At 45.9% G+C, this 19,152-nt stretch overlaps 1 protein-coding gene across 1 annotated transcript in view; it reads left to right on the top strand.

Moving 5' to 3' along the window:
• LOC121553556 (thrombospondin-2-like) overlaps nt 1-19,152 on the top strand; it is a 41,040-nt gene that overhangs the window by 10,646 nt on the left and 11,242 nt on the right. The window contains exons 6-9 of the mRNA XM_045216235.1: nt 367-585; nt 3,566-3,673; nt 4,587-4,746; nt 7,250-7,368. Of these exons, the coding sequence (XP_045072170.1) occupies nt 367-585; nt 3,566-3,673; nt 4,587-4,746; nt 7,250-7,368 (606 nt within the window). The remainder of the gene's footprint in view (nt 1-366; nt 586-3,565; nt 3,674-4,586; nt 4,747-7,249; nt 7,369-19,152) is intronic.

The following is a 19,152-nucleotide window of genomic DNA, read 5'->3' as shown; positions in this document are numbered from 1 at the left end:
ATTATCAGTGTGTGTGTGTGTGTGTGTGTGTGTGTGTGTGTGTGTGTGTGTGTGTGTGTGTGTGTGTGTGTGTGTGTGTGTGTGTGTGTGTGTGTGTGTTGTGACTGTAAGTGTGTGTGTTGTAATTATCAGTGTGTGTGTGTGTGTGTGTGTGTGTGTGTGTGTGTGTGTGTGTGTGTGTGTGTATGTGTGTGTGTGTTTGTGTGTGTGTGTGTGTGTGTTTGTGACTGTAAGTGTGTGTGTTGTAATTATCAGTGTGTGTGTGTGTGTGTGTGTGTGTGTGTGTGTGTGTGTGTGTGTGTGTGTGTGTGTGTGTTGTGACTGTAAGTGTGTGTGTTGTAATTATCAGTGTGTGTGTGTGTTTAGGTCTGTGAGCCCTACAACCCCTGTAAAGATCATTCACACCGTTGCAGTCAGCATGCAGAGTGTGTGTACCTGGGCGTGGCGTCGGAGAGTGTGTATCGGTGTGTGTGTGGCGTTGGCTTCGCTGGGGACGGCTTCCTGTGTGCTGAAGATTCTGACCTGGATGGCTGGCCCAATCATATCCTTCCCTGCTACCACAACACTACCTACCACTGTCTACAGGTATACTCTCTCTCACACACACACACACACACACACACACAACACACACACACACACATAACGCATACACACACACACACACACACACACACACACACACACACACACACACACACACACACACACACACACACACACACACACACACACACACACACATAAAACGCATACACACACACACAACACACACAACACACAACACACAACACACACACACACACACACACACATAACGCATGCACACACAACACACACACACACAACACACAACACATACACACACACACATAACATATACACACACAACACACACACACACACACACACACACACACACACACACACACACACACACAACACACACACACACACACATGATGCACACACACAACACACACAACTGTATACGGTGTTAGGAATGTAGGTAGTCACCCAGGTTGCTGAATGTAGGTCATCACCCAGGTTACTGAATGTAGGTCGTCACCCAGGTTACTGAATGTAGGTCATCACCCAGGTTGCTGAATGTAGGTCGTCACCCAGGTTGCTGAATGTAGGTAGTCACCCAGGTTGCTGAATGTAGGTCGTCACCCAGGTTGCTGAATGTAGGTAGTCACCCAGGTTGCTGAATGTAGGTAGTCACCCAGGTTGCTGAATGTAGGTCGTCACCCAGGTTGCTGAATGTAGGGTCGTCACCCAGGTTGCTGAATGTAGGTCGTCACCCAGGTTGCTGAATGTAGGTAGTCACCCAGGTTGCTGAATGTAGGTCGTCACCCAGGTTGCTGAATGTAGGTGGTCACCCAGGTTGCTGAATGTAGGTAGTCACCCAGGTTGCTGAATGTAGGTGGTCACCCAGGTTGCTGAATGTAGGTAGTCACCCAGGTTGCTGAAGGTAGGTAGTCACCCAGGTTGCTGAATGTAGGTAGTCACCCAGGTTGCTGAATGTAGGTCGTCACCCAGATTGCTGAATGTAGGTAGTCACCCAGGTTGCTGAATGTAGGTAGTCACCCAGGTTGCTGAATGTAGGTCGTCACCTAGGTTGCTGAATGTAGCTCGTCACCCAGGTTGCTGAATGTAGGTAGTCACCCAGGTTGCTGAATGTAGGTCGTCACCCAGGTTGCTGAATGTAGGTAGTCACCCAGGTTGCTGAATGTAGGTAGTCACCCAGGTTGCTGAATGTAGGTAGTCACCCAGGTTGCTGAATGTAGGTAGTCACCCAGGTTGCTGAATGTAGGTAGTCACCCAGGTTGCTGAATGTAGGTAGTCACCCAGGTTGCTGAATGTAGGTCGTCACCCAGGTTGCTGAATGTAGGTAGTCACCCAGGTTGCTGAATGTAGGTCGTCACCCAGCTTGCTGAATGTAGGTAGTCACCCAGGTTGCTGAATGTAGGTAGTCACCCAGGTTGCTGAATGTAGGTAGTCACCCAGGTTACTGAATGTAGGTAGTCACCCAGGTTGCTGAATGTAGGTAGTCACCCAGGTTGCTGAATGTAGGTAGTCACCCAGGTTGCTGAATGTAGGTAGTCACCCAGGTTGCTGAGTGTAGGTAGTCACCCAGGTTGCTGAATGTAGGTAGTCACCCAGGTTGCTGAATGTAGGTAGTCACCCAGGTTGCTGAGTGTAGGTAGTCACCCAGGTTGTTGAGTGTAGGTAGTCACCCAGGTTGCTGAATGTAGGTAGTCACCCAGGTTGCTGAATGTAGGTAGTCACCCAGGTTGCTGAATGTAGGTAGTCACCCAGGTTGCTGAGTGTAGGTAGTCACCCAGGTTGTTGAGTGTAGGTAGTCACCCAGGTTGCTGAATGTAGGTAGTCACCCAGGTTGCTGAATGTAGGTAGTCACCCAGGTTGCTGAATGTAGGTCGTCACCCAGGTTGCTGAATGTAGGTCGTCACCCAGGTTGCTGAATGTAGGTAGTCACCCAGGTTGCTGAATGTAGGTAGTCACCCAGGTTGCTGAATGTAGGTCGTCACCCAGGTTGCTGAATGTAGGTAGTCACCCAGGTTGCTGAATGTAGGTAGTCACCCAGGTTGCTGAATGTAGGTAGTCACCCAGGTTGCTGAATGTAGGTAGTCACCCAGGTTGCTGAATGTAGGTAGTCACCCAGGTTGCTGAGTGTAGGTAGTCACCCAGGTTGCTGAGTGTAGGTAGTCACCCAGGTTGCTGAATGTAGGTAGTCACCCAGGTTGCTGAATGTAGGTAGTCACCCAGGTTGCTGAATGTAGGTCGTCACCCAGGTTGCTGAATGTAGGTCGTCACCCAGGTTGCTGAATGTAGGTAGTCACCCAGGTTGCTGAATGTAGGTAGTCACCCAGGTTGCTGAATGTAGGTAGTCACCCAGGTTGCTGAATGTAGGTAGTCACCCAGGTTGCTGAATGTAGGTCGTCACCCAGGTTGCTGAATGTAGGTAGTCACCCAGGTTGCTGAATGTAGGTAGTCACCCAGGTTGCTGAATGTAGGTAGTCACCCAGGTTACAGAATGTAGGTAGTCACCCAGGTTGCTGAATGTAGGTAGTCACCCAGTTTACAGAATGTAGGTAGTCACCCAGGTTGCTGAATGTAGGTAGTCACCCAGGTTGCTGAATGTAGGTAGTCACCCAGGTTGCTGAATGTAGGTAGTTGAATGCTTAAGATTCACTTTGAAATTGGACGTCCGGAGAAGCCTTTAAAAACCTGTCGCTAGGGGCAACGGTGAGCGCTATTACCTTCAGGTAGGCTGGGGGTTACTAGGACATTGTGGACTGGGACGGAACAGAACACTTCCAGGTCCCACCGCTAGGGAGAAACATACACTAGGGCAGGACAGAGCTATCCCTGGACCTTGGTATCTAACACCCTGCTGGGATCACTGCTGCTCACGGCCATGTTAAATAGACACATTCAGACAGGTTATGGGACAGTTAGTAAGGCCCAGAACCCCTACAATAACATTTGATTGATTTGATTGTATATATAATAACTGAAATGTGTTGTGATTGGCTAACAGGATAACTGCCCCGCCCTGCCAAACTCCGGACAGGAAGACCTTGACAATGATCGCCTTGGAGATGCCTGTGACCCTGATGATGACAACGACAATGTCTTAGATGAAAGGGTGAGGCTTTGTGTGTGTGTGTGTGTGTCTGTGTGTTTATTCCATTGTGTATGTGTGTGTGTGTGTCTGTGTCTGTGTCTGTGTCTGTGTGTATTCCATTGTGTGTGTGTGTGTGTGTGTGTGTGTGTGTATTCCATTGTGTGTGTGTGTGTGTCTGTGTCTGTGTGTATTCCATTGTGTGTGTCTGTGTGTGTGTGTGTGTGTCTGTGTGTATTCCATTGTGTGTGTGTGTGTCTGTGTCTGTGTGTATTCCATTGTGTGTGTCTGTGTGTGTGTGTGTGTGTGTTCTGTGTGTATTCCATTGTGTGTGTGTGTGTGTCTGTGTCTGTGTGTATTCCATTGTGTGTGTGTGTGTGTGTGTGTGTGTGTGTGTGTGTGTGTGTGTTGTCTGTGTGTATTTCATGGTGTGTGTGTGTGTGTGTGTGTGTTGTCTGTGTGTATTCCATGGTGTGTGTCTGTGTGTGTGTGTGTGTGTTTGTGTGTGTGTCTGTGTGTATTCCATTGTGTGTGTGTGTGTGTGTGTGTGTGTGTGTGTGTGTGTGTGTTATTCCATGGTGTGTGTGTGTGTGTGTGTGTGTGTCTGTGTGTATTCCATTGTGTGTGTGTGTGTGTAGTGTGTGTCTGTGTGTATTCCATTGTGTGTGTGTGTGTGTGTGTGTGTGTGTGTGTGTGTGTGTGTGTGTGTGTGTGTGTGTGTGTGTGTGTGTGTTCTGTGTGTATTCCATTGTGTGTGTGTGTGTGTTTGTGTGTGTGTCTGTGTGTATTCCATTGTGTGTGTGTGTGTGTGAGTGTGTGTCTGTGTGTATTCCATGGTGTGTGTGTGTGTGTGTGTGTGTGTCTGTGTGTATTCCATTGTGTGTGTGTGTGTGTGTGAGTGTGTCTGTGTGTATTCCATGGTGTCTGTTCTCCTCAGGATAACTGCCCTGGACACTACAACCCTCGTCAGTTTGACTCGGACAGAGATGGAGTTGGAGACCGCTGTGATAACTGCCCCTTCAGCCCCAACCCTTTACAGACTGATACAGACAGCAATGGAGAGGGAGACGCCTGCAGTTTCGACATGGATGGAGACGGTGTGTGTGTGTGTGTGTGTGTGTGTGTGTGTGTGTGTGTGTGTGTGTGTGTGCAGGGTTGGGTAGGTTACTTTCTAAATGTTATCTGTTACTAGTTACCTGTCCAAAATTGTCATCAGTAACATAACTTTGGATGACCCAAACTCAGTAACGTAATGTAATTACTTCCAGTTACTGTTGGATGACTTTCCCTTAACAGGCATTAGAAGAAGAGGAAAAGGTTCTATCCAACTCATTTAGTGTGTCATCATAGTGGTCTCTAATTGGTGGTCATCATTTGGTGTGTCATCATAGTGGTCTCTGATTGGTGGTCATCATTTAGTGTGTCATTACAAAATTAAACTTGCGCCTTTTTTTCAGCACTGAATTGAATGTCATTGAGAAAACAGAAGGGTGTCAATGTATTTTGTTGTTGTTGCAAAAATCCTTTCTGAATTTAAAAGTAACCATGTCGTTTTTCAAAAGTATCTGTAATCTGATTACAATAGACTGATATCGTAACTGATGACAGTTACAGTTTATTTGTAATCAGACTACCTGTAACTGATGACATGTCTGTAGTCAGTTACTCCCCAACCATATGTGTGTGTCTGTGTCCCTTCCAATCCTATGCCATACAGACATACACAATAAGGAAGGAGGCCCTTCCAATCCTGGGCCATACAGACATACACAATAAGGAAGGAGGCCCTTCCAATCCTGGGCCATACAGACATACACAATAAGGAAGGAGTCCCTTCCAATCCTGGGCCAGACAGACACAATAAGGAAGGAGTCCCTTCCAATCCTGGGCCAGACAGACACAATAAGGAAGGAGTCCCTTCCAATCCTGGGCCAGACAGACACAATAAGGAAGGAGTCCCTTCCAATCCTGTGCCAGACATACACAATAAGGAAGGAGTCCCTTCCAATCCTGGGCCAGACAGACACAATAAGGAAGGAGTCCCTTCCAATCCTGGGCCAGACAGACACAATAAGGAAGAGTCCCTTCCAATCCTGGGCCAGACAGACACAATAAGGAAGGAGTCCCTTCCAATCCTGGGCCATACAGACACAATAAGGAAGGAGTCCCTTCCAATCCTGGGCCATACAGACATACACAATAAGGAAGGAGTCCCTTCCAATCCTGGGCCATACAGACAGACACAATAAGGAAGGAGTCCCTTCCAATCCTGGGCCATACAGACAGACACAATAAGGAAGGAGTCCCTTCCAATCCTGGGCCATACAGACATACACAATAAGGAAGGAGTCCCTTCCAATCCTGGGCCATACAGACAGACACAATAAGGAAGGAGTCCCTTCCAATCCTGGGCCATACAGACAGACACAATAAGGAAGGAGTCCCTTCCAATCCTGGGCCAGACAGACACAATAAGGAAGGAGTCCCTTCCAATCCTGGGCCATACAGACATACACAATAAGGAAGGAGTCCCTTCCAATCCTGGGCCATACAGACAGACACAATAAGGAAGGAGTCCCTTCCAATCCTGGGCCAGACAGACACAATAAGGAAGGAGTCCCTTCCAATCCTGGGCCAGACAGACACAATAAGGAAGGAGTCCCTTCCAATCCTGGGCCATACAGACATACACAATAAGGAAGGAGTCCCTTCCAATCCTGGGCCATACAGACAGACACAATAAGGAAGGAGTCCCTTCCAATCCTGGGCCATACAGACAGACACAATAAGGAAGGAGTCCCTTCCAATCCTGGGCCATACAGACAGACACAATAAGGAAGGAGTCCCTTCCAATCCTGGGCCATACAGACATACACAATAAGGAAGGAGTCCCTTCCAATCCTGGGCCAGACAGACACAATAAGGAAGGAGTCCCTTCCAATCCTGGGCCATACAGACAGACACAATAAGGAAGGAGTCCCTTCCAATCCTGGGCCATACAGACAGACACAATAAGGAAGGAGTCCCTTCCAATCCTGGGCCATACAGACATACACAATAAGGAAGGAGTTCTGTAGCTTTGGCAAAGTCTCGCCCTAATCCATTCCTTCACATGGTAGATCTCTCTGCCCTAACCCATTCCTTCACATGGTAGATCTCTGCTCCCTAACCCATTCCTTCACATGGTAGATCTCTCTGCCCTAACCCATACCTTCACATGGTAGATCTCTCTGCCCTAACCCATTCCTTCACATGGTAGATCACTCTGCCCTAACCCATTCGTTCACATGGTAGATCTCTCTGCCCTAACCCATTCCTTCACATGGTAGATCACTCTGCCCTAACCCATTCCTTCACATGGTAGATCTCTCTACCCTAACCCATTCCTTCACATGGTAGATCACTCTGCCCTAACCCATTCGTTCACATGGTAGATCTCTCTGCCCTAACCCATTCCTTTACATGGTAGATCTCTCTGCCCTAACCCATTCCTTCACATGGTAGATCTCTCTGCCCTAACCCATTCCTTCACATGGTAGATCTCTCTGCCCTAACCCATTCGTTCCCATGGTAGATCTCTCTGTGTGTCTGTGTGTGTAGAGATGCTGAATGAGCGTGATAATTGCCCCCTGCTGTATAACACTGAGCAGAGAGATACAGACCTGGACGGAGTGGGGGACCAATGTGACAACTGTCCTTTAGTACACAACCCGACACAGGTACACAACGCTTATGTTGTTTATGTCGGTGTGTTCGTGTTTACCTGTGTGTGTGTTTACCTATGTGTATGTTTACCTGTGTGTGTGTTTACCTGTGTGTGTGTGTTTACCTGTGTGTGTGTTTACCTGTGTGTGTGTGTTTACCTGTGTGTTTGTGTTTACCTGTGTGTTTTTGTTTACCTGTGTGTTTGTGTTTACCTGTGTGTGTTTGTGTTTACCTGTGTGTTCGCGTTTACCTGTGTGTGTGTGTTTACCTGTGTGTGTGTTTACCTGTGTGTGTTTGTGTTTACCTGTGTGTTTGTGTTTACCCGTGTGTGTGTGTTTACCTGTGTGTGTTTGTGTTTACCTGTGTGTTTGTGTTTACCCGTGTGTGTGTGTTTACCTGTGTGTTTGTGTTTACCCGTGTGTGTGTGTTTACCTGTGTGTGTTTGTGTTTACCTGTGTGTTTGTGTTTACCTGTGTGTGTGTGTTTACCTGTGTGTTTGTGTTTACCCGTGTGTTTGTGTTTACCTGTGTGTGTGTTTACCTGTGCGTTCGTGTTTACCTATGTGTGTGTTTACCTGTGTGTTCGTGTTTACCTATGTGTGTGTTTACCTATGTGTATGTTTACCTGTGTGTGTGTGTTTACCTGTGTGTTTGTGTTTACCTGTGTGTGTGTGTTTACCTGTGTGTTTGTGTTTACCTGTGTGTGTGTTTTACCTGTGTGTTTGTGTTTACCTGTGTGTTTGTGTTTACCTGTGTGTGTGTGTGTGTGTGTGTGTGTGGTACACAGCCAGCACGGTCTACAGTTTAAAACCAGCCAATACGGTCTACAGTTTAAAACCAGCCAGCACGGTCTACAGTTTAAAACCAGCCAGTACGGTCTACAGTTTAAAACCAGCCAGCACAGTCTACAGTTTAAAACCAGCCAATACGGTCTACAGTTTAAAACCAGCCAATACGGTCTACAGTTTAAAACCAGCCAGTACGGTTTACAGTTTAAAACCAGCCAGCACGGTCTACAGTTTAAAACCAGCCAGTACGGTCTACAGTTTAAAACCAGCCAGCACAGTCTACAGTTTAAAACCAGCCAGCACGGTCTACAGTTTAAAACCAGCCAGTACGGTCTACAGTTTAAAACCAGTCAGCGCGGTCTACAGTTTAAAACCAGCCAGTACGGTCTACAGTTTAAAACCAGCCAGTACGGTCTACAGTTTAAAACCAGCCAATACGGTCTACAGTTTAAAACCAGCCAGTACAGTCTACAGTTTAAAACCAGCCAGCACGGTCTACAGTTTAAAACCAGCCAGCACGGTCTACAGTTTAAAATCAGCCAGTGCGGTCTACAGTTTAAAACCAGCCAGTACGGTCTACAGTTTAAAACCAGCCAGTACGGTCTACAGCCAGCCAGTACGGTCTACAGTTTAAAACCAGCCAGCACGGTCTACAGTTTAAAACCAGCCAGTACGGTCTACAGTTTAAAACCAGCCAGTACGGTCTACAGTTTAAAACCAGCCAGTACGGTCTACAGTTTAAAACCAGCCAGCACGGTCTACATTTCAGCTCAGTAATCTGAACAACGTATTAGGGACCTTTTTGGACTGCTGTAATGCTAACTAGGTGTGTACAGTGGGGAGAACAAGTATTTGATACACTGCCGATTTTGCAGGTTTTCCTACTTACAAAGCATGTAGAGGTCTGTCATTTTTATCATAGGTACACTTCAACTGTGAGAGACAGAACTTTAAACAAAAATCCAGAAAATCACATTGTATGATTTTTAAGTAATTAATTTGCATTTTATTGCATGACATAAGTATTTGATACATCAGAAAAGCAGAACTTAATATTTGGTACAGAAACTTTTGTTTGCAATTACAGAGATCATACGTTTCCTGTAGGTCTTGACCAGGTTTGCACACACTGCAGCAGGGATTTTGGCCCACTCCTCCATACAGACCTTCTCCAGATCCTTCAGGTTTCGGGGCTGTCGCTGGGCAATACGGACTTTCAGCTCCCTCCAAAGATTTTCTATTGGGTTCAGGTCTGGAGACTGGCTAGGCCACTCCAGGACCTTGAGATGCTTCTTACGGAGCCACTCCTTAGTTGCCCTGGCTGTGTGTTTCGGGTCGTTGTCATGCTGGAAGACCCAGCCACGACCCATCTTCAATGCTCTTACTGAGGGAAGGAGGTTGTTGGCCAAGATCTCGCGATACATGGCCCCATCCATCCTCCCCCTCAATACGGTGCAGTCATCCTGTCCCCTTTGCAGAAAAGCATCCCCAAAGAATGATGTTTCCACCTCCATTCTTCACGGTTGGGATGGTGTTCTTGTGGTTGTACTCATCCTTCTTCTTCCTCCAAACATGGCGAATGGAGTTTAGACCAAAAAGCTCTATTTTTGTCTCATCAGACCACATGACCTTCTCCCATTCCTCCTCTGGATCATCCAGATGGTGATTGGCAAACTTCAGACGGGCCTGGACATGCGCTGGCTTGAGCAGGGGGACCTTGCGTGCGCTGCAGGATTTTAATCCATGACGGCATAGTGTGTTACTAATGGTTTTCTTTGAGACTGTGGTCCCAGCTCTCTTCAGGTCATTGACCAGGTCCTGCCGTGTAGTTCTGGGCTGATCCCTCACCTTCCTCATGATCATTGATGCCCCACGAGGTGAGATCTTGCATGGAGCCCCAGACCGAGGGTGATTGACCGTCATCTTGAACTTCTTCCATTTTCTAATAATTGCGCCAACAGTTGTTGCCTTCTCACCAAGCTGCTTGCCTATTGTCCTGTAGCCCATCCCAGCCTTGTGCAGGTCTACAATTTTATCCCTGATGTCCTTACACAGCTCTCTGGTCTTGGCCATTGTGGAGAGGTTGGAGTCTGTTTGATTGAGTGTGTGCACAGGTGTCTTTTATACAGGTAACGAGTTCAAACAGGTGCAGTTAATACAGGTAATGAGTGGAGAACAGGAGGGCTTCTTAAAGAAAAACTAACAGGTCTGTGAGAGCCGGAATTCTTACTGGTTGGTAGGTGATCAAATACTTATGTCATGCAATAAAATGCAAATTAATTACTTAAAAATCATACAATGTGATTTTCTGGATTTTTTGTTTTAGATTCATTTCTCTCACAGTTGAAGTATACCTATGATAAAAATTACAGACCTCTACATGCTTTGTAAGTAGGAAAACCTGCAACATCGGCAGTGTATCAAATACTTGTTCTCCCCACTGTATGTGTCTGTAGACTGATGATCACTGTGATGATAATCAGAACAGTCTACAGTTTAAAACCAGTCAGCACGGTCTACAGTTTAAAACCAGCTAGCACGGTCTACAGTTTAAAACCAGCCAGTACAGTCTACAGTTTAAAACCAGCCAGTACGGTCTACAGTTTAAAACCAGCCAGTACGGTCTACAGTTTAAAACCAGCCAGTACGGTCTACAGTTTAAAACCAGCCAGCACAGTCTACAGTTTAAATCCAGCCAGCAAGGTCTACAGTTTAAAACCAGCCAGTACGGTCTATAGTTTAAAACCAGCCAATACGGTCTACAGTTTAAAAACCAGTCAGTATGGTCTACAGTTTAAAACCAGCCAGCACGGTCTACAGTTTAAAACCAGCCAGTACGGTCTACATTTTAAAACCAGCCAGCACAGTCTACAGTTTAAAACCAGCCAGCAAGGTCTACAGTTTAAAACCAGCCAGTACGGTCTACAGTTTAAAACCAGCCAATACGGTCTACATTTTAAAACCAGCCAGCACGGTCTACAGTTTAAAACCAGCCAGCACGGTCTACAGTTTAAAACCAGCCAGCACGGTCTACAGTTTAAAACCAGCCAATACGGTCTACAGTTTAAAACCAGCCAGTACGGTCTACAGTTTAAAACCAGCCAATACGGTCTACAGTTTAAAACCAGCCAGTACGGTCTACAGTTTAAAACCAGCCAACACGGTCTACAGTTTAAAACCAGCCAGTACGGTCTACAGTTTAAAACCAGTCAGTACGGTCTACAGTTTAAAACCAGCCAGTACGGTCTACAGTTTAAAACCAGCCAGTACGGTCTACAGTTTAAAACCAGCCAGTACGGTCTACATTTTAAAACCAGCCAGCACAGTCTACAGTTTAAAACCAGCCAGCAAGGTCTACAGTTTAAAACCAGCCAGTACGGTCTACATTTTAAAACCAGCCAGCACAGTCTACAGTTTAAAACCAGCCAGCAAGGTCTACAGTTTAAAACCAGCCAGCACGGTCTACAGTTTGAAACCAGCCAGTACGGTCTACAGTTTAAAACCAGCCAGTACGGTCTACAGTTTAAAACCAGCCAGTACGGTCTACAGTTTAAAACCAGCCAGTACGGTCTACAGTTTAAAACCAGCCAATACGGTCTACAGTTTAAAACCAGCCAATACGGTCTACAGTTTAAAACCAGCCAATACGGTCTACAGTTTAAAACCAGCCAGCACGGTCTACAGTTTAAAACCAGCCAGTACGGTCTACAGTTTAAAACCAGCCAGCACGGTCTACAGTTTAAAACCAGCCAGTACGGTCTACAGTTTAAAACCAGCCAATACGGTCTACAGTTTAAAACCAGCCAGTACGGTCTACAGTTTAAAACCAGCCAGTACGGTCTACAGTTTAAAACCAGCCAGCACGGTCTACAGTTTAAAACCAGCCAGCACAGTCTACAATTTAAAACCAGCCAGTACGGTCTACAGTTTAAAACCAGCCAGTACGGTCTACAGTTTAAAACCAGCCAGTACGGTCTACAGTTTAAAACCAGCCAGCACGGTCTACAGTTTAAAACCAGCCAGCACGGTCTACAGTTTAAAACCAGCCAGCACGATCTACAGTTTAAAACCAGCCAGCACGGTCTACAGTTTAAAACCAGCTAGCACGGTCTACAGTTTAAAACCAGCTAGCACGGTCTACAGTTTAAAACCAGCCAGTACGGTCTACAGTTTAAAACCAGCCAGCACGGTCTACAGTTTAAAACCAGCCAGCACTGTCTACAGTTTAAAACCAGCTAGCACGGTCTACAGTTTAAAACCAGCCAGCACGGTCTACAGTTTAAAACCAGCCAGTACGGTCTACAGTTTAAAACCAGCAAGTACGGTCTACAGTTTAAAACCAGCCAGTACGGTCTACATTTTAAAACCAGCCAGCACAGTCTACAGTTTAAAACCAGCCAGCAAGGTCTACAGTTTAAAACCAGCCAGTACGGTCTACATTTTAAAACCAGCCAGCACAGTCTACAGTTTAAAACCAGCCAGCAAGGTCTACAGTTTAAAACCAGCCAGCACGGTCTACAGTTTAAAACCAGCCAGTACGGTCTCACAGTTTAAAACCAGCCAATACGGTCTACAGTTTAAAACCAGCCAGTACGGTCTACAGTTTAAAACCAGCCAATACGGTCTACAGTTTAAAACCAGCCAATACGGTCTACAGTTTAAAACCAGCCAATACGGTCTACAGTTTAAAACCAGCCAATACGGTCTACAGTTTAAAACCAGCCAGCACGGTCTACAGTTTAAAACCAGCCAGTACGTTCTACAGTTTAAAACCAGCCAGCACGGTCTACAGTTTAAAACCAGCCAGTACGGTCTACAGTTTAAAACCAGCCAATACGGTCTACAGTTTAAAACCAGCCAGTACGGTCTACAGTTTAAAACCAGCCAGTACGGTCTACAGTTTAAAACCAGCCAGCACGGTCTACAGTTTAAAACCAGCCAGCACAGTCTACAATTTAAAACCAGCCAGTACGGTCTACAGTTTAAAACCAGCCAGTACTGTCTACAGTTTAAAACCAGCCAGTACGGTCTACAGTTTAAAACCAGCCAGTACGGTCTACAGTTTAAAACCAGCCAGTACGGTCTACAGTTTAAAACCAGCCAGTACGGTCTACAGTTTAAAACCAGTCAGCACGGTCTACAGTTTAAAACCAGCCAGCACGGTCTACAGTTTAAAACCAGCTAGCACGGTCTACAGTTTAAAACCAGTCAGCACGGTCTACAGTTTAAAACCAGCCAGTACTGTCTACAGTTTAAAACCAGCCAGCACGGTCTACAGTTTAAAACCAGCCAGCACGGTCTACAATTTAAAACCAGCTAGCACGGTCTACAGTTTAAAACCAGCCAATACGGTCTACAGTTTAAAACCAGTCAGCACGGTCTACAGTTTAAAACCAGCCAGTACGGTCTACAGTTTAAAACCAGCCAGCACGGTCTACAGTTTAAAACCAGCCAGTACGGTCTCACAGTTTAAAACCAGCCAGTACGGTCTACATTTTAAAACCAGCCAGCACAGTCTACAGTTTAAAACCAGCCAGCAAGGTCCACAGTTTAAAACCAGCCAGTACGGTCTACATTTTAAAACCAGCCAGCACAGTCTACAGTTTAAAAACAGCCAGCAAGGTCTACAGTTTAAAACCAGCCAGCACGGTCTACAGTTTAAAACCAGCCAGTACGGTCTACAGTTTAAAACCAGCCAGTACGGTCTACAGTTTAAAACCAGCCAGTACGGTCTACAGTTTAAAACCAGCCAGTACGGTCTACAGTTTAAAACCAGCCAGCACGGTCTACAGTTTAAAACCAGTCAGCACGGTCTACAGTTTAAAACCAGCCAGTACGGTCTACAGTTTAAAACCAGCCAGTACGGTCTACAGTTTAAAACCAGCCAGTACGGTCTACAGTTTAAAACCAGCCAGCACGGTCTACAGTTTAAAACCAGCCAGCACAGTCTACAATTTAAAACCAGCCAGTACGGTCTACAGTTTAAAACCAGCCAGTACGGTCTACAGTTTAAAACCAGCCAATACGGTCTACAGTTTAAAACAAGCCAGTACAGTCTACAGTTTAAAACCAGCCAGCACGGTCTACAGTTTAAAACCAGCCAGTACGGTCTACAGTTTAAAACCAGCCAGTACGTTCTACCGTTTAAAACCAGCCAGCACGGTCTACAGTTTAAAACCAGCCAGTACAGTCTACAGTTTAAAACCAGCCAGTACGGTCTACAGTTTAAAACCAGCCAGCACGGTCTACAGTTTAAAACCAGTCAGCACGGTCTACAGTTTAAAACCAGTCAGCACGGTCTACAGTTTAAAACCAGCTAGCACGGTCTACAGTTTAAAACCAGCCAGTACGGTCTACAGTTTAAAACCAGCCAGCACGGTCTACAGTTTAAAACCAGTCAGCACGGTCTACAGTTTAAAACCAGTCAGCACGGTCTACAGTTTAAAACCAGCTAGCACGGTCTACAGTTTAAAACCAGCCAGTACGGTCTACAGTTTAAAACCAGTCAGCACGGTCTACAGTTTAAAACCAGTCAGCACGGTCTACAGTTTAAAACCAGCTAGCACGGTCTACAGTTTAAAACCAGCCAGTACGGTCTACAGTTTAAAACCAGCTAGCACGGTCTACAGTTTAAAACCAGCCAGTACGGTCTACAGTTTAAAACCAGCCAGCACAGTCTACAGTTTAAAACCAGCCAGTACGGTCTACAGTTTAAAACCAGCCAGTACGGTCTACAGTTTAAAACCAGCCAGTACGGTCTACAGTTTAAAACCAGCCAGTACGGTCTACAGTTTAAAACCAGCCAGCACGGTCTATAGTTTAAAACCAGCCAGCACAGTCTACAATTTAAAACCAGCCAGTACGGTCTACAGTTTAAAACCAGCCAGTACGGTCTACAGTTTAAAACCAGCCAGCACGGTCTACAGTTTAAAACCAGCCAGTACGGTCTACAGTTTAAAACCAGCCAGTACGGTCTACAGTTTAAAACCAGCCAGTACGGTCTACAGTTTAAAACCAGCCAGTACGGTCTACAGTTTAAAACCAGCCAGCACGGTCTACAGTTTAAAACCAGCCAGTACGGTCTACAGTTTAAAACCAGCCAGCACGGTCTACAGTTTAAAACCAGCCAGCACGGTCTACAGTTTAAAACCAGCCAGTACGGTCTACAGTTTAAAACCAGCCAGCACGGTCTACAGTTTAAAACCAGTCAGCACGGGTCTACAGTTTAAAACCAGCCAGTACGGTCTACAGTTTAAAACCAGCCAGCACGGTCTACAGTTTAAAACCAGTCAGCACGGTCTACAGTTTAAAACCAGTCAGCACGGTCTACAGTTTAAAACCAGCTAGCACGGTCTACAGTTTAAAACCAGCCAGTACGGTCTACAGTTTAAAACCAGTCAGCACGGTCTACAGTTTAAAACCAGTCAGCACGGTCTACAGTTTAAAACCAGTCAGCACGGTCTACAGTTTAAAACCAGCTAGCACGGTCTACAGTTTAAAACCAGCCAGTACGGTCTACAGTTTAAAACCAGTCAGCACGGTCTACAGTTTAAAACCAGTTAGCACGGTCTACAGTTTAAAACCAGCCTTCACGGTCTACAGTTTAAAACAAGCCAGTACGGTCTACAGTTTAAAACCAGCTAGCACGGTCTACAGTTTAAAACCAGCCAGTACGGTCTACAGTTTAAAACCAGCTAGCACGGTCTACAGTTTAAAACCAGCCAGTACGGTCTACAGTTTAAAACCAGTCAGCACGGTCTACAGTTTAAAACCAGTCAGCACGGTCTACTGTTTAAAACCAGTCAGCACGGTCTACAGTTTAAAACCAGCTAGCACGGTCTACAGTTTAAAACCAGCCAGTACGGTCTACAGTTTAAAACCAGTCAGTACGGTCTACAGTTTAAAACCAGCCAGTACGGTCTACAGTTTAAAACCAGCCAGTACGGTCTACAGTTTAAAACCAGCCAGTACGGTCTACAGTTTAAAACCAGCCAGCACGGTCTATAGTTTAAAACCAGCCAGCACAGTCTACAATTTAAAACCAGCCAGTACGGTCTACAGTTTAAAACCAGCCAGTACGGTCTACAGTTTAAAACCAGCCAGTACGGTCTACAGTTTAAAACCAGCCAGTACGGTCTACAGTTTAAAACCAGCCAGCACGGTCTACAGTTTAAAACCAGCCAGTACGGTCTACAGTTTAAAACCAGCCAGTACGGTCTACAGTTTAAAACCAGCCAGTACGGTCTACAGTTTAAAACCAGCCAGTACGGTCTACAGTTTAAAACCAGCCAGCACGGTCTACAGTTTAAAACCAGCCAGTACGGTCTACAGTTTAAAACCAGCCAGCACGGTCTACAGTTTAAAACCAGCCAGCACGGTCTACAGTTTAAAACCAGCCAGTACGGTCTACAGTTTAAAACCAGCCAGTACGGTCTACAGTTTAAAACCAGCCAGTACGGTCTACAGTTTAAAACCAGCCAGTACGGTCTACAGTTTAAAACCAGCCAGTACGGTCTACAGTTTAAAACCAGCCAGCACGGTCTACAGTTTAAAACCAGCCAGTACAGTCTACAGTTTAAAACCAGCCAGTACGGTCTACAGTTTAAAACCAGCCAGTACGGTCTACAGTTTAAAACCAGCCAGCACGGTCTACAGTTTAAAACCAGCCAGTACGGTCTACAGTTTAAAACCAGCCAGCACGGTCTACAGTTTAAAACCAGCCAGCATGGTCTACAGTTTAAAACCAGCCAGTACGGTCTACAGTTTAAAACCAGCCAGCACGGTCTACAGTTTAAAACCAGCCAGCACGGTCTACAGTTTAAAACCAGCCAGCACGGTCTACAGTTTAAAACCAGCCAGCACGGTCTACAGTTTAAAACCAGCCAGCACAGTCTACAGTTTAAAACCAGCCAGTACGGTCTACAGTTTAAAACCAGCCAGTACGGTCTACAGTTTAAAACCAGCCAGCACAGTCTACAGTTTAAAACCAGCCAGTACAGTCTACGGTTTAAAACCAGCCAGTACGGTCTACAGTTTAAAACCAGCCAGTACGGTCTACAGTTTAAAACCAGCCAGCACGGTCTACAGTTTAAAACCAGCCAGTACGGTCTACAGTTTAAAACCAGCCAGCACGGTCTACAGTTTAAAACCAGCCAGCACGGTCTACAGTTTAAAACCAGCCAGTACGGTCTACAGTTTAAAACCAGCCAGCACGGTCTACAGTTTAAAACCAGCCAGTACGGTCTACAGTTTAAAACCAGCCAGTACGGTCTACAGTTTAAAACCAGCCAGTACGGTCTACAGTTTAAAACCAGCCAGCACGGTCTACAGTTTAAAACCAGCCAATACGGTCTACAGTTTAAAACCAGCCAGTACGGTCTACAGTTTAAAACCAGCCAGTACGGTCTACAGTTTAAAACCAGCCAGTACGGTCTACAGTTTAAAACCAGCCAGTACGGTCTACAGTTTAAAAACCAGCCAGTACGGTCTACAGTTTAAAACCAGCCAGCACGGTCTGCAGTTTAAAACCAGCCAGCACGGTCTACAGTTTAAAACCAGCCAGTACGGTCTACAGTTTAAAACCAGCCAGCACGGTCTACAGTTTAAAACCAGCCAGCACGGTCTACAGTTTAAAACCAGCCAGCACGGTCTACAGTTTAAAACCAGCCAGTACGGTCTACAGTTTAAAACCAGCCAGTACGGTCTACAGTTTAAAACCAGCCAGCACAGTCTACAGTTTAAAACCAGCCAGTACGGTCTACAGTTTAAAACCAGCCAGTACGGTCTACAGTTTAAAACCAGCCAGTACGGTCTACAGTTTAAAACCAGCCAGTACGGTCTACAGTTTAAAACCAGCCAGTACGGTCTACAGTTTAAAACCAGCCAGTACGGTCTACAGTTTAAAACCAGCCAGTACGGTCTACAGTTTAAAACCAGCCAGTACGGTCTACAGTTTAAAACCAGCCAGCACGGTCTATAGTTTAAAACCAGCCAGCACAGTCTACAATTTAAAACCAGCCAGTACGGTCTACAGTTTAAAACAAGCCAGTACGGTCTACAGTTTAAAACCAGCCAGTACGGTCTACAGTTTAAAACCAGCCAGTACGGTCTACAGTTTAAAACCAGCCAGCACGGTCTACAGTTTAAAACCAGCCAGTACGGTCTACAGTTTAAAACCAGCCAGTACGGTCTACAGTTTAAAACCAGCCAGTACGGTCTACAGTTTAAAACCAGCCAGTACGGTCTACAGTTTAAAACCAGCCAGCACGGTCTACAGTTTAAAAACCAGCCAGTACGGTCTACAGTTTAAAACCAGCCAGCACGGTCTACAGTTTAAAACCAGCCAGCACGGTCTACAGTTTAAAACCAGCCAGTACGGTCTACAGTTTAAAACCAGCCAGTACGGTCTACAGTTTAAAACCAGCCAGTACGGTCTACAGTTTAAAACCAGCCAGTACGGTCTACAGTTTAAAACCAGCCAGTACGGTCTACAGTTTAAAACCAGCCAGCACAGTCTACAGTTTAAAACCAGCCAGTACAGTCTACAGTTTAAAACCAGCCAGTACGGTCTACAGTTTAAAACCAGCCAGTACGGTCTACAGTTTAAAACCAGCCAGCACGGTCTACAGTTTAAAACCAGCCAGTACGGTCTACAGTTTAAAACCAGCCAGCACGGTCTACAGTTTAAAACCAGCCAGCACGGTCTACAGTTTAAAACCAGCCAGTACGGTCTACAGTTTAAAACCAGCCAGCACGGTCTACAGTTTAAAACCAGCCAGTACGGTCTACAGTTTAAAACCAGCCAGCACGGTCTACAGTTTAAAACCAGCCAGCACGGTCTACAGTTTAAAACCAGCCAGCACAGTCTACAGTTTAAAACCAGCCAGTACGGTCTACAGTTTAAAACCAGCCAGTACGGTCTACAGTTTAAAACCAGCCAGCACGGTCTACAGTTTAAAACCAGCCAGTACAGTCTACAGTTTAAAACCAGCCAGTACGGTCTACAGTTTAA

This window comes from Coregonus clupeaformis, unplaced genomic scaffold (assembly GCF_020615455.1).
Source record: "Coregonus clupeaformis isolate EN_2021a unplaced genomic scaffold, ASM2061545v1 scaf0644, whole genome shotgun sequence".
In the NCBI taxonomy this organism is placed as follows: domain Eukaryota; kingdom Metazoa; phylum Chordata; class Actinopteri; order Salmoniformes; family Salmonidae; genus Coregonus; species Coregonus clupeaformis.
The sequence above is the reverse complement of the archived record's forward strand: the minus strand, read 5'-3'. Positions and strand labels throughout refer to the sequence as shown.